Raw genomic sequence first — 15,413 nt, 5'->3', positions numbered from 1 at the left:
AAAACACAATACCTTCATTGTTCATCCTTATGCAGTAACCCATCTGGATAGTTAGGATGTTAGCTCACCTCTTTATTAAGTTTACATCACAAGGGAAAAATAATCACCCCCATCTGTCCTTGAGCAATATAGCAAAGACTTGGAAGGTGCCCCAGAATGGGGGAGGATGGCTTAACACAAAGCTTTTGGCAGATGATCATGAATTCTTTGGTGAGTGAGGGAACTAGCTTGGGCAGGGGGTGGATCAGAAGGGGAGAGACTGACTCCTGGGCCAAAAACCTTGGAGAAATGACTCCACCCATACAAGTATTTTTAAAAGAGGTTGATGAAAGACGTTAAAACCCGCCTTTAGGTAGAGAAGAATGGTATGAACCCAGCAGTTTTAGGAAATTGCAATGTCCATATTAGTAGTTCCATATGCCAAGCCACCCACACCGTTAAACTGAGGGCATAGTGGGCAAAGGGGAGATAAGGAGATGATATCACAGTTTGTTTTTCAGCTTTTGGGTCAGTCTTACTCTTGGGTACATATATTTTTAATTCTCCTGTCCTCCTAGGGGTCTTTTCCTGTTGCCCGGCCCTGCCATAGCTCCAGGAGACACTGTGATACTGCAGTGATCTTGATTGCTCAAGATATTATATGTATTGACATTGACTAATCCAGAAATGGGGGGAAATTGAGATGGATCAACTTAAGTTATCAATTTAAAAAAGCCACCACTTGCTTATGAAGACGCTGATAAACTCTAATAAACACAGTTGCCTTCAAAAGGCAAGGACAGATAAAACTTATCTGTGCTGAGAGACCTCACCTAAGTGAAAATTAGCAGGTGGTCCTGATAATATGCCTCTCAAGAGTGGTATAAATATAGATGCCAAATTAAGCCACTTTGATGTGCGTGGACACCATGACTGCGGTACTTAAGTCTTCCCCAGGTTTTGGAGAAAGCAGCTGGGACTTCTGCTCTGAGAAGTGGTCCTTCCCTTTCCGTCAACAGAAGGCTGCTTGCAACTCTGCAAAGCCCACCTACTCTGTGTCATCAGTCTCTGAACCTTGCAAAGAGGTCTGTATCCCTCCCCTCCTTTTAATGCAGCTGAATTATATGCTCATATGGCTGTAATGTAGACCCCCCCCATAAATTCCTATTGTGATTGTATGTATCTGACTTAAGTCTAAGTGAAACCTCTCTTCTTTGGTGGAAATGAGCACCTTTGTGGTTGGGACCTTATATAACAATTAGTAAATCCTCTGAGTCTTTTTTTTTTTTTTTTAAGATTTTATTAATTTTTGCGTAGAAGAACTGGGGCATAGGTCAGTGGTGCCGGGAGTGAGAGGATTCACCAGAGACAGCATGGTGAGCAGAACAGGCAGATCTATTGAAATACACCACTGAGGGGAGCAGCGGGCGAGATAGGAGAGATCTGCTGTGCCACATGGATCAGCTCCCGGGCTGAGACTGAACTCAGGTCCTCGTGGTGATAGTGCTGAGACTTAACCCCTAGGCCACCAGGGAGATGCCCCTCTGAGTCTGTCTTGAAGGTGCTTGGCAGTGACCTCCCTAGGATTCTCTGAGGTGACCTCCAGGACACCCTGCTCTGGCAGTGAGGTCAGTGAAGAAGCTTATACCCTTTCCCTAATTGCAGAAGCAACCATCCCTGGAAAAATAATAAAGATTGGGAGGAATTATCCATGTGTAGGATTGTTGGGGTTCAGATAATGGGGGTTCAGTGTGTGGGATTCCTGGGTTCCTCTGAGAAAGAAACTTAGCAGACATTCCTGTTCATCAGAACAAGGCAAGTTTATTAAGGAAAAGAGAAAAAGGTAAGAGACGCCCGCACAGACACAGGCAGGCAATGCACTGCTAGTTATATTTTTGGGAAAAGCCTACATTTTCTAGTCCCTAAACATTTAAGTTGTCTTATTCCTGTTTTGGGCTTGTGCCACATATTTCTAGGTCTTTGCTTTTGCCCAGGCTTCAACCCAAGTCTTTAGGACCCCAAAGGCTCCTCTCTGAAGGCAATCTGCTTTCATGATTTTCTTACTTTAGAATCTAGATTCCACATGCTATACCCTCAAAGTTCTTCTTTGAACATTTTCTGGTCTGAAGAACATAGAGCGTTTATATACATATAATCTATATGTAGTATGCCTTTCTTTTTTTCTGGAACAAATTAAGAATTTTCTTGTGGTAGATTCTTTAAAGAGCAACAACAAAGACATCTCATCCAAAAATAATATTTACCATTAATTCCAGTGAAGCTTGATTTTTGGAAGCAGAAGCAGGAGGGACTGGGAAACGAAATAAATTAATTTTTTTTTACTTGGTTTTGCAGAACTGCTTTTCATGTAGTTTTAAAAGCTTGAGTATTTCCACTCTTAGAGGAGTAAACATCAGCAGAGAAGGCTTATCTGGCTGTGGGGTTGTAGGAGCAGGGGGAGCTACAGGGTTGGACTGGGGAAGTGGGAATCTGGGGTGATCAGCTAGGGTTTCCATCCCTCACCCTGTTGGCTCTGAGGTGTTAATAACACAGAGGAGGAAGGGAGGGAAGGCTTGAGGGAAGCAGGAAGCAGATGCAAACAGTAAGTTAGGAGGCCTTGGTCAGTAGCTGCAGGAAGGAGAGGCCAGCATAGAGGGCACAGAGGTGGGGGAGGGTGTCTGGGTCCCACGTGTACTCAGGGCCTGATCTCTGTAACTCCAGGCCGCTCAGCCCCACAAGGGCCTCAGTCAGGGTCAGTTCTTCTTCTCCAAGGGAGGAGAGCAGCTGAGGCTGCAGGGAGAAAACCCCCTCTTTATCCCGTAGGAAATTCTGTTCCATGGTGGTCTCCACCTGGAAGGAACCAAAATAGCATGAGAAAAGAAAGAACTGGAAATCGCTCTTACTTTCTCTTTTGTGGTCTCTTACAAATCACAAAGAAGGCTGTATTTCTCATATTCTAACTCCTTTCACGACATTGCCTTACAATGCCGTGGGGGCTTTTTAACACAACCCTGTATAGTGGGTGGCATGTTTATTTATTTTTTATTTTTAAAAAATTATTATTTATGTATCTTTTTTGGGGCATGTTTATTTTTAACCCCATTCTACAGAGGAGTAAATTGAGGCTGACTCAGAGACACAAAGCGATTTGCTCGCATCACTGGCCTGGGAATAAGCAAAGTCAGTCTTGTGTCTCTTTTCCCAAGATCAGGTTAAAAACCCCAGGTAAATACCTAGAAAGCCACTCTCATCATTGGTCATGAGGCAGCAAAAAGGAAGAAAAGCTAAGAGAAACGAGATGTGACCCTGAGCTCCTGGAGGGGACAGGGTCTCTGGGGGACGGGACAGGTCTGTCATTGGGCCAGATCTGTATCTTTCCTCCCATTCTAGCTGACTCCCTCCCAAGCTCTCCCTGGCATCTGCTGTTTTTTTCTCACCAGCTTTAGCTGCATGGGTAGAATCTTTTTCTCCATGGATTTTACCAGCAGCTTCTGTTGGACTTCACTCAGCTCTGGAGAAAAAAGTAGAGAGAGAGATGTGCAAAGGGGATTACCACTTTCAAATGGGTGCACTTCCAGAATCACATCATGAATTAATTTATCCATTCACCCCGGTTGAATGCCTGCTCTGTGCTAGATACGTTTGCCGGGTGTTAGGAAATAGTCATATTCCCTTCACTGAAGGAACATGGAGTATGGTGAAAAAACAAAGTAATGTGCAATCACAGTGGAGAGTTAGGGGAGCCCAGAGCTGAGGGGTCTGCCTTGGTCTTAGAGTAGGGGGCCGGCTTCTTGGAATGAACATCTCAGCTGAACCCCTAAAGGACTGGGCGGTGGCAGGGTGAGGGGGATGTTTCATGCAAGAAGAGAATTCAGGGGCAAGGTCAGAATTGCTGAAATGAAAATTAACAGGTGTGGCTGTGTAACAGGGATAAGCTTAGCTAGATGCAGAAGTTTTCTTTTTCTTTTTTTTTTAATAATGCCTTTTTTTTTTAAAGATTTATTTTTATTTATTTATTTATACAAGCACTGGGTACAGTCAGAAGCGCGGGAGGGTGAGAGGATTCACCAGAGCCAGAGCGGGGAACAGAACAGACAGACTGATGAAATACACTGCTGAGGGGAGCAGCAGGTGGCAGGAGAGGTCTGCACGCCATGCGGGACCCTCCTCCGGTGGCCGGGGAGCAGCCTGGGATTGAACCGGCGATGCAGAAGCTGCGGGCAGCTTCGCAACCCAGTGCTCAACCGCTACGCCACCGGGGAGGCCCGGTGCAGAAGTTTTCAACTGTGACTGATAAAACTAGGGCTGTTTCTTCTTAGACAACAAGGTGACCAGGTAAATCTTTGGGGATGGAACCAGTTTCTAAAATGTGCACACAAGCTAGTCAACTGGGGCATTGTCTGCCTGGCATTCATTCATTCACTCATTCATTCATTTGGAAGTGAATTCAATGGTTCACTCCTACCACCACCAAGAAGTATCAATGAGAACTTTGCTCCCCACTTACCTGAGAGGGCTCCAAGGAAATAGAGGATGGCACCTGTAGTGTCCTTGGAGAGGAAGACATCTTTCGGGAGCGCTTCCAGGCTCACTTCATGTCCTTTGTCTAGAGCCCCTTCAAGCTGTGGGGAAAGGTGGGCAGGTAAGATGGCGCAGGTAAAGGGCCCAGCACTCGTCACCCCTTGAAATGTCTTGACGTTCCCATTTCCTCACTCCCTTTCTAGTCCTGTCCTGAAAAATACTGAACTCCTGGGTCCCTTGTTCCCTGAGCCTTGACTCTGCAAAGTTTCCAGCCTCTTTCCAGCAGAGGGTCCTCTGCCTGCTGCTTACGCTCTGTCCCCAGAGAAGCATGTGCTTTGGGGGGTCGGGCTTAGGGGAGGAGCAGTGGAGGGGCAGCAGCCTGGTAGCTTTGTAGGAGGCATGCAGAGTCCACTCCCCTGGCCACTGATGACGGTCTGGCAGTCAACCCTCCGGCCAGCTGCTGTGCCCACTGTGCGCACCCCACCAGGCCCTCCCTCCTCCCTCCTTCCATTGGGACGCACTGTATGTTCCAGGTCTTGTAACTCCTTTTTCTTCCCTAGAAGTTTGCTGAGGGAGCTGAGCAGGGAGCGTTTCCCTGTTTGGCTCAGCTTCTCCACTTCTTGGGTCTCTCTTTGAACCTCTTCTTTCAGTGTCTTGAAGTCCTCATGCACCTCCCCTGTGGGACAGGAAATGTGGCAGACACCACCCCCCCCCAAGCCGGCCTCCTTCCCACTTGGATTCAGTCAGATTCCCTCTGTGGGGCTCCTTTCTGGGGCCCTTCTCAGATCCCTGTGCTCTGCTCCCCTTGTGGGAGGCCAAGGAATGTGGTTATGAAGTTATCTGCCAGCCCTGACTTGGGGTATTGGTGGTGGTGAGTTTGTACGGAGGTGGTGAGCCAGGACCTGTATTAACATCTAAATAGGCTGTCTTTCTCCAGGAGATCCCAGGCCCCCTCCCGGATCAGGAGGTGATGGATTTCCCTTTTTCTAACACTCCAGCTACAAGCTGAGGATGAGCTGATGAGTTAGTTGATAAAGAGTGGCCTTGGCGACCTAGTGAAGGCACTGCTTCGGAGAGCAGTGAGTCCGTTATCCCGGATGTGGGTGGATGGGATCGCCTGACCCTTAACCTGACCCTCTAGGGGCCTGGCATCCTGGGAAGGCGTCCCAGCCTGCTTTGGAGGACCTGGGACTCAGCACTTGTCTTCCCGTCCCTTCACCCCAATGCATCTCCACTACCTTCAAGCCAACATCTTGGGGGAAACTCACAAAATTCCATACCAGCATCACATGCCTGGATAACTGAGGGGAAAAAGAAATCACAGTAAGAATGCCATCCCCCACAATGGCAGCCACACCCAGGGAAGACAACATCTGTCTTAAGGGTCCTCTTGCTCCATTCGTGGGAGGAAGGAATGGATCAGGGAGAAGCCAACGTGATGGAAGCCAGACATCTGGACTGAGTGGGCATCAAGGTGACGCAGAGGCTCCGCCCCACAGATGTGTAACAGGCCAGAATGACCAAGGGCCCCAAGCACAGAGGTTGGAGCTGTCGCCCACCCAAGCATCTTGTCCAAAGACTCTGCCCACCCACTGCCTTTTCCCTGGTATTGGAATTTCTGCCACAGTTCGGGGATAGTTGATGGCTGAGACCTGCTCTTGCCATTTCCCCCAGCAGTCCCGCAGAGAAGGAAGGAAAAGACTGGAGTTTTAAAATTCTGAGTCAAGAAAGTTGCAGTGACATGAAAGGAAACACTTACGGATGAACTTCTCCTCTTCTGGCTTTCCTGGAGACAGAAAAACACACACATGTCAGCATAAAACCTGTCTGTGCCTTTTTATCTAGCGCAGTTGTCAAGGCAGCTTTATCAGTGATCATTGTGAAAACACATGGAGATTAGGTTAGCTCATCCGCCCCCGCGATCTGGGAACACACGCTGTCTCCAGGCGCGTTCCTGCTCCCACCGTGCCTTCCCTGCTCCCTCTTTCTGCCTCTCTGCCTTTCTTGGGCAGAATGTCTATGCCTCTGTCTGTCTTTCCTAAAGTTGGGAGTTGATATTTTAGGAACTTGGGCAACAAAACCTCTTGGGGAGGGGGTAATAGTGTGTGCAGTTAGAGGGCGCAGGATTTTAGCAGAAAAGGTCAGGGCTAGGGCAGGAGATGTGGGGAGCCAGAGAACAATCTCACTTACCGCCTCCGGGAGGGAAGGTTTGCATGTTATCATTGTAGATGTGCGGAATATCTGTCAGGAGCAAGAGAGAGGGGGGAGCAGGAGGATTCTTAACAGCTGCCCTCACCTTTTTTGCTCTAGTGTCAAGTCCCTGGGCTCTGCTAAGGGCTAGGACCCTGCCCCCAAATGCCTTACCCAGCCCCTGCTCTGCCTCTATTGCTAGAAATCATTTTTTCTTCCCCTGTGAATCCATCTCGAGGATAACATGACTTTCTGTCTTGCATCCTTGAATCTGTTTCTGTGTCTACGACCCCCATTGGCCACAGACTTCCCCGGAGCAGAGACCCTGCTGGCTTATCATCTCTGTGTCTCCCTCCCCCAGTGCACACGGTGCCTGGCCACAGAGCTCTCGGCCCAGGAGTCCCTCCGCCCTCTCCAGAGCAGCCCCTGCAGCTGGACAACACGCAGCACGCATCTGCTCTCCTTCCCTGACGTTGCCTCCAGAGGGGACCAGGATGCCTTAGTTTTGGTGTGGGTAATTCTTGGCTTGAGGGGAGAATATGCGGTCTCTGCTCACCCCACTCATCTTTGCCTTTGACCATCAGCTGTCTCACTCGGAAGGCCAGGATGCAGCCCTTGGGGATGGTTATAGCCTCCTTGTGGTTTAAGGATCCCTAGGATTAGACAAGGAATATTTGTGAATCTGCAGCAATCCCAAAAATGAGATTTTGGGTTTGGGAGGTGGGGGGACCAGGCCTCAGTGCCTCTGGGGAGATAAGAAGTTGGGACCCTTCAGTGGTGTCTCGAGTCCAGGCTCCATGGAGTGAACTTCAAAGCCCTTTTGCTCATGTCCACTAATCATCCCTCTAAAGATCTGTATCTTACTTCCTGAGTCAGACACATGAAGGAACTGGGCAGACCTGCTCCATCAGCTGCTTGTGCATCTCTGTCCTACCTTAGAGCTCCCATCCAGGCCTTGGTCCCTTCTTCATTGCCATCTGTCCCGTGCACACCTCCTTCAGGAAGCCTTCCATGACTAACCCCTACTCCCAGTTACAACTCATCACTTGAATATTTATACAAAATAGATATAGGAATGTAGGGCATCACTGATTACATTAAATTTTCCAAGCCTGATTCTCTGGGCTTTAAGTCACCTGTTTATGAGACAAGAACTTTCTGAGGGCAAGGATGTCTCTCCCTTAAATTGGAAGCACCATGAGGAAAAACCCATGGCTCTGAGTTTCCCCTTCCTGATAGTTCCCTGCCACACCTGGGCACAGGGATGGGCCCACACTGGGCACCACTGACCAGAGGTTAGGGCCTATATCTCACCAGCTGAGGCCTGGATCTTGAAGGGTAGGGGGAAGGAATGGGTCCTTTTTGGTGTCCTGGGCACTGATGGTGCAAAGTTAATGCTGCCTCTGAATAGAGTGGGTGTGAGTGTGTGAGTGTGTGTGTATGTGTGTGCAGTGCCAAACCTGTAGCCCCAATGGGGCAAAGAACGGCAGGGAGAAGCACCCCTCTGCCTTGCCAGCTCTCTCCAGAGTGACCTCCTGGACCGTCTCCACCACTTCCATCACCACATACAGGTTCTCTCCTCTATTCCGCATCTCCTTCAGGAAGGGGTGCTCTTCCGTCAGCTTCCTGTGGCAGAAGAAGCCCAAGGGAATGGCTCAGAGCTCCTCCCCCGCCCCGGCGAGGACCTTCTGTCATTTCCAGAAGGAAGGCAAGGTGGTGTCAGGGGAGGGACGAGGGTGCCAAGTTCAACTGAGGTGGACACTGGTCTCCCGCTTACTGGTGGGGCAGCTTCTGAGTCCTCATTTCCTCATCTATAAAATGAGGATAATGACACCTACCTCCCAGGTTGTTGAGAGAGACACTGGGTAATCACCTGGCACAGTACCTGGCCCAAAACAGGGCCTCCTGGCTGCTGCCTTCTTGCTCTTCCTTCATTCTAGGCGGAGATTTCCCTCCCTCTCCTCCCTGTTCTCAGTCCTGCTCATCTCTGTGGGACCCTCTCTCTGTATCTCTCACCCTCTCGTGATTTACACCAGGCCTTTCTCCTGTTTGCCTGCATGCAGGAGCATGTCCTGCTACGCCCTGGAATTACTAATCTACTTCTTTCTTTTACTTCATTAGCATGTCTCTTGCAGGCTCTGCCCCTGCTCATTGTCTTGCCCCTTTCGAGTTCTTTATAATTTGGCTTCTATTTCCACTCCTCAATTGAAATTACATGGATCTCCCACCCACCAAATTTAAGACCTTTTCTCTCCCTCTGCAGCCTCAGACCCTGCCATCCAACCTCCCCAGTGCCATGCTGTCTGCTCCCGGCTTCCGATGGCACTGTGCTCCCCCCAGCCCCCTCCCGCTTCTGCTCCTGGTTTTCTGGCTTCTAAATCCTATCCATTCTGCCTGCATCTCATTTTCTCATTTCTTTGGCTTCCTAAAATGTTATGTTTTCTAAGATTCTGTTCTCTGAGCTCCCCGCAACAGTTTCTTCTCCTGATTCTGTAATTTTAATCTTGATGTTGCTGACCATCACCTATGTCTTCACCTGGGCTTTCTCTCCTGGGCGCCACACCCCGTTTCCAACTACCTGTTCAACACTCTCCGCTGATGTTCCACTGGAGCCACAAACTCAAAGCGTCCAAAAGGAACTCATGATCTTCCTTTCCAAATTTGCTTGCCGTCTCTGTCTTCCTATTTCTTACCACTTGGGTCATCCTTTTAAAAACTTATCATGTATCTTCTGTATTTAAATACATTTGTATATATTTAGAGTGCACCATATGGTGTTTTCATGCACACATACACAAAGAAATGACCACTATAGTCCAAGTACTGGACATATCCATCTCATCACATGGTTACCATGTTGTATGTGTAGTGAAATCAACCCTCTTAACTTTCCTATGTACAATAGAGATCATTGATAGTCATCTTGGTCTCTATCAAGGTCTCTATCAAGATCATCTTTTTTTTTTTTCTCAAAGATTTCATTTGCGGGCCTCCCTGGTGGTGCAGGGGTTAAAGTTTCAGCACTATCATGCTATCATCAGCCACTTTGACATGAGTTCGAACCCTGGCCGGGGAGCTGCCCACATGGTGCGGCAGACTTCTCCTGTTTTACCCTCTGCTCCCCTCAGCAGTGCATTTCAGTAGATCTGCCTGTTCTGCTTCCTACTCTGTTTCTGGTGAATCCTTTCACTCCCCCGCACTTCTGACCTATATACCCCAGTTCTTGTATGCATAAATAAAGAAAATAAATCTTTTTTAAAGATTTATTTATTTATTTGTATGCTTGTTTGTTTGTTTGTTTATACAAGCACTGGGTACAGTCAGAAGTGCGGGAGGGTGAGAGAATTCACCAGAGCCAGAGCGGGGAGCAGAGCAGGCAGAAGGACGAAAGTACACTGCTGAGGGGAGCAGCGGGCGGCAGGAGAGGTCTGCGCGCTGTGTGGAACCCTCCTCCAGTGGCTGGGGAGCAGCCGGGGATCGAACTGGAGCTTCAGAGGCTGCAGGTACCTTCGCAACCCAGCGCTCAACCGCTGCGCCACCGGGGAGACCCGAAAATAAATCTTTAAAAAAATTCATTTATTTTTTTTTGCCTGGAAGAACGGGGTCAGGAGGGTAGGTCAGAGGTGCAGAGGGTGAGAGGATTCACCAGAGACAGAGTGGGAAGCAGAACAGGTGGATCTATAGAAATACACTGTTGAGGGGAGCAGCGGGCGAGACAGGAGAGGTGCTGTGTCATGTGGGTCAGCTCCCTGCCCAGGGATTCGAACTCAGGCCTTTGTGTTGATAGTGCTGAGACTTTACCCCTAGGCCACCAAGGAGGCCCTATCACGATCATCGGTGACAAAGCCCTCGCCCTCACCCTGCAGTGAGCTGTGGTGTCTAGTCTGCCCTGTCTCCCCAGAAGCCTGTGTCCATTCCTCCTTGACTCTGCCTGATCTTCCTGGCTCAGCTTTCCCCTTGATGTCTCTGGTGGAGAGTAGAGAGGGTCTTGCCTGGTCTGCCTGCTTCAAGGCCCGCCCCTCATCCTCTACCTGAGACTCTTCCTGCACCTGGCAGATTAGTCACAACACGTAGCAGAGCACCTGTGTCCTCCATGACCTGCATCCCCCCCACGTCTCCCACTTGTTCCACTCCCACTTCTTTTGCTCCTGCCAAACAGACTATTTCAAGGTACTTGACAGGTTTTGAGGTTTCTTACCCACATGCCTTCATAATGCCCTTCTCCCAGCCTGCATGTCCAATTTCTACTCATCTTTCAAGACCTAGATCAGGCTTTCTCCGTGAAGTCTGTCCTCTCCCCAGCCAGAAGTCCCCCGACTCAGCCAACCCCTCACCCCCATGGACACATCTTACCTTTGATTACAGCTACCATTGTCCTGTAATCTCAGATCACAGGGTTCTCGGACAACATGCTTGAGGGCATCTCAGCACCTAGCAGGGTGCCGTGCACTCAGGGAGTCTATATAAAATGTTGCCTGGGTGACTTCCCCAGCACCTGGCCCTCCCCCTGCCTTGCAGTCCTCATCTCCTTCTTTCAACCACTACTTAAAAGCCTGCTCCCCGTCAAGCCAAACATCTGAGATCCCCAGCATCGCCATGGCATCTGCCACACCCCTGTGCAGCCGGGGCAGCCTTTCCGAGGGTAGCCTGGAGTGTGTAGGTGGCCAGGCGGGAGGCTTCGTTTATGGGAGCAGACGCTGTGGTCAAGCCACAGTAGGGAGCACTTAAGACCCCGTCCTTTTAGTATCTGTCATAGAGTCTTAGAGTGGGAAGGTACTCTAGAGATTTTCACCCAAACTTACCACTCTTTCAGGAAAGAAAACTGAGGTTCCCAAGAGGTGAAGTGATCACAGCAAGTAAATCTGCACATGCGGACGCTCAAGTGTAATCATGGGTGGGTGGTCTTGGATGGGAAGGTGGGAGGGTGACTAGGCAATGGCTTGGGTGCCCCCACTAGTCAGAAGGGTCTGCCAAAGCTTCCCTGTTGTGGGATGGCCTTCAGGGCTCTCAGGCACCAAAGCACGCTCTCCATGCACCCCCCACCTCGTCCCGTCAGGCCCCCAGTGGTGCCCGCTCTCACCTCTCCTGGTGCAAGCTCTCCAGGGCTTTGGGAGACACGCTGAGGGTCTGGACCTCCAGGGTGCTGCTCCGGGACATCCCTGCCGCCCCCGTCACCTTGACGGTCTTCGGCACATCCACCTCTCCCTCTACTCGGGCATCCAGCATATTTTTAAAGCTAAATTTGCCCACATCTGTTGGATCTGTAGGAGGGAGAAGGTGAGAAGGGTTGGGCTGAGCGCATCCCTCCCCCCCTACGAGTGAGCTCCTAAGGAGAACTTGGGGCTCCATGATACCCGATCACGTCTGGGTAGAGGGAGCTCTGTGTCCTCCTCATAGCGGGTGCCTGGCCCCCTCCCTCAGCACCGAGTCCTCGACTGAGGCTGACCTGAGGGTGTGCTGCCCGGCTCGAGCATGTCCAGGAGTGTGTAGTCCGTGCGGACATACCGGGCACCCCAGAAGAGCGTGCTCTTCCTCTTCCTCAGCACCAGGCAGAAGGGATGGAAGCGCTGGAAGTCGATGAGGCTGTCAAGGGGTGTCAGGTCCCCGCGAGGGTTTAGCTGTCTGGCCAGGGCCCGGGTGACATTTTCGAACAAGGTCATTGTGTCTGTGGTGGGGGCAGATGGAGAGTGGCAAGTTGAGAGACCAGGACCCAGGAAGGCACTTGCGGAGAGAGGTCACCCAGCTCTCCTGGGGGATCTCTCAGGGGGCTCTTTTTTTGGGGGTTGCTTAGAGATGCCGGATACTTGGACTCAGAGCTGAAGGGAGGCAGAGCCAAGGCAGCTTCACTTTACAACGGTGAGGAAACAAGGCTTCAGGAGCTGAAGCAGCTCCCTGCGGTCACAGGGCAGGCTGGAGGAGCCAGAACCTCCCTTTCTTCCCAAGGGCTGTTTCCTGGCCCCGCACTCATTTTCCACACACACTTGGAGTCCAGTTGTCTTTCCTTTCCCGTTGGAAGTACAGCTCCTCTCACACAGCTGCGCCCAGAAAAGAGCTGTGACCACCAGGGCCAGGGGTGCACGGGGCCAGGTGGCCGCCCACAAGGCCCAGGGGTGGGGAGGCGGTGCCTTCACCCAGCTGCCCTTTTATTTTGGGTCCCTGTGCTGTGCCTTGTACCTCCCTTGTGCCAATCCTGGCTCGTGGGTGAGTGGACCCTCTGCCCTCCATGAACTGACCAATAGATCCAGGCACTTCTGTCTGCTTTGCCTTTGCTTCCGCTGCTCAGAATGCCCCCTCCCCAGCTAAAGAAGCCACATTCATCCTTTAAGACTCAATTAGAGGGCCTCCCCTGGTGGCGCAGTGGTTGAGCGCTGGGCTGTGAAGCTGCCCACAGCCTCTGCGGTGCCGGTTCAATCCCCGGCCACTGGGGAGGGTCCCACATGACGCTCAGACCTCTCCTGTTGCGCCCACTGCTCCCCTCAGCAGTGTATTTCGTCACTCTGCCTGTTCTGTTCCCCGCTCTGGCTCTGGTGAATCCTCTCACCCTCCCGCGCTTCTGACTGTACCCAGTGCTTGTATAAATAAATAAATAAATAAATAAATCTTTAAAAAAAAAAAAGAAAAGACTCAATTAGAGTCACCTCCTCTGTGTCCACCTCCCTCACCCACTCAGACAGCTAAGGTCTCCACCCTGCGCTCCTGAAGCCCTTCATCAGTGCCTTCTGAAACACCTGCAAGGTCCCGCCATTAGGATCTGTTCACCTCTTCCCTGCCCGACTGTGACCTGCCAGAGGGCAGGACCTGGGTCTGAGTCATCTCTGGGGCATCAGTGCCGAGTGTGGAGCCGTAGACTCAGATCTTGGAAAATGTGTGTGGAGAGAATGAACGAGCAAAGGGCATGTGAGTGGATGAATGCGACCCTGAGAGACAGGCTGGGGAGAGAGAGCCTCCGACAAAGTGGGCCTGCGGGAGCCTGGGCTCAGTGGCTTTGTGTTCAAGTCTAGGTGCTCTGACTGGAAAAAGCTGGCACAGATGGATCATCCCTGTGGGCAAAAGAGGACACACCAGCTGACGTGGAACTGGCTCACCTACCTCCCCACCTCACAGAGGCAGGGACACAGCAGGCCTGTGCGCAGGTGCGTGGGCCTTTCTGCCATCCACAGGAGTCCAGTGCCCTTTTCTCACCCTTCATGCCCAGGAGGGACAGGATGGCACAGGACAAGCCCCGTGTCCAGAAAGCACCTGGGAAGGGCTCGGGTAACTGAAGTCTCCTCCCAGGCAGGCTCCCAGGCCATTTCTCCCTTCCCTCCCAAGGCCTGTCTGGATACCTGCCCTGCTGAACCCAGGGCCCCTCAGGCCCTTCTGGTCCCACCCACCTCCTCTTTATCCCTGAGACACCTCCTGCCTCCTTGGCTCTCATCACGTTCTTACCAGGGAGCAGCACCAGGTCCCGTCCAGCAGCTGGGTCTGCAGTGAGGGCCCAGGTCTCGCTCGGTCTGCAGGATGACCAGCACAGGCTGATGCTTTATGCTTCTAGGGAGGCAGGGATGTAGGCTTCCAGGGCCCCCGCCCGCCCCAGTCACCCCTCCCCTCCTGCTCCACTTCCGGGAGAACAGCATCAACCTGTTCCATGTGTGCCCTGCCCCAGGCCTTGGGCCCTGACCTGCTAAGGGCTGAGGGGGTGGGTGGGGAGCTGCCAGGCAGGTGCCAGCGTGGGTGGGGGAGCTGGGCCCAGACACAGGTGGCAAATGAATGTTGACTGGATGAGAGGAAAGGAAGGAGGGCATCTTTGGTAGATGGGCTGCAGAGGCAGTAGGTGTTGGGGTGTGTGGGGTGTGTGTGGGATGAGGGAAGCCATCTCTGTTCTGACGTCACCATGGTCATGAGGAAGCATCTAGGATTTGTGATGAGGCCTCGAGGTGTGATAAGGGGATAAGAAATCCTATGTGTCTTCAGATTCCAGCAGAGAGCAGAGCAGCTGAGGAGTTGTCCTCCATCTTCCTGCTTGTCAGCCAGCACACGACAACCTCGCGCCATTTGTTTTAGCTGCATGGATGTATCCACGGCCCTGCTAGACGCATATGTCTGTGTAGGCAGGAGAAGGAGATAGGCCAAATGGATTCTGTTGTTTCCTGTTCAGCGTCTCTGTGCCTCATGGAATTTGTGGTGTGTGCGCTCACACACACACACACACACACATATAGACAGAGACACACACACAGATACACACACATATACACACAGACATAGAGGTATACACAGATACACACAGATGCACACATAAACACAGACACACACAGAGGCAGAGGCTTAGTGAAATCTGTGGAAAGTCCTCAAGTATGTGTCTGTGATGGGAGTTCAGACATCTCACTGTAGGTCACTTATGCACTGGCCATGTCTGAAGTCCTTGCCTGGAAGGAACTTTAAAGAGGACTTTACACAGGACTGTAGATGACAAGACGAGACAGTCACGAGTAAGGTTCCCGGAGATGGGGAGATGGTCTGTGTGTGCAGCCAGAACACAGCCACGCCTTCCAGTTCTCGCCTCAAGACTCTCCTCGCTATCTCACCAAAAACAAAACATGTTCGAAAGCCATGAAGAGTAATTTTGATCTTAACTGGAAGTTTTCTTGAGGGGCCAGTGGTGAGTGGGGGGGGGAAACTGGACCACCACACCACACTCAGCAAAACTCTAAATTTGAATAGTTCACTTCTGGGTCCAAAGT

General features: G+C 51.1%; 1 protein-coding gene across 1 annotated transcript; it reads right to left on the bottom strand.

The window, feature by feature from the left end:
* Positions 1–1,365: 1,365 nt before the first annotated feature.
* Positions 1,366–14,187, bottom strand: GSDMA (gasdermin A). Its single transcript, XM_037492037.2, has 12 exons — positions 14,119–14,187; positions 12,137–12,355; positions 11,771–11,951; positions 8,151–8,316; positions 7,247–7,343; positions 6,694–6,741; positions 6,260–6,286; positions 5,781–5,801; positions 5,022–5,176; positions 4,487–4,601; positions 3,417–3,490; positions 1,366–2,829 (listed from the first exon to the last, which is right to left on the bottom strand). The coding sequence occupies exons 2-12, from the start codon at positions 12,348–12,350 to the stop codon at positions 2,587–2,589; spliced, it is 1,341 nt and encodes a 446-aa protein (XP_037347934.1). The 5' UTR covers positions 12,351–12,355; positions 14,119–14,187; the 3' UTR covers positions 1,366–2,586.
* Between the last annotated feature and the right edge of the window lie 1,226 nt (positions 14,188–15,413).

The sequence above is a fragment of the Talpa occidentalis genome, unplaced genomic scaffold (genome assembly GCF_014898055.3).
Source record: "Talpa occidentalis isolate TD23 unplaced genomic scaffold, MPIMG_talOcc4v2.1 talOcc4.7, whole genome shotgun sequence".
Lineage (NCBI taxonomy): Eukaryota > Metazoa > Chordata > Mammalia > Eulipotyphla > Talpidae > Talpa > Talpa occidentalis.
This window is presented reverse-complemented; position numbering and strand designations above follow the sequence as displayed.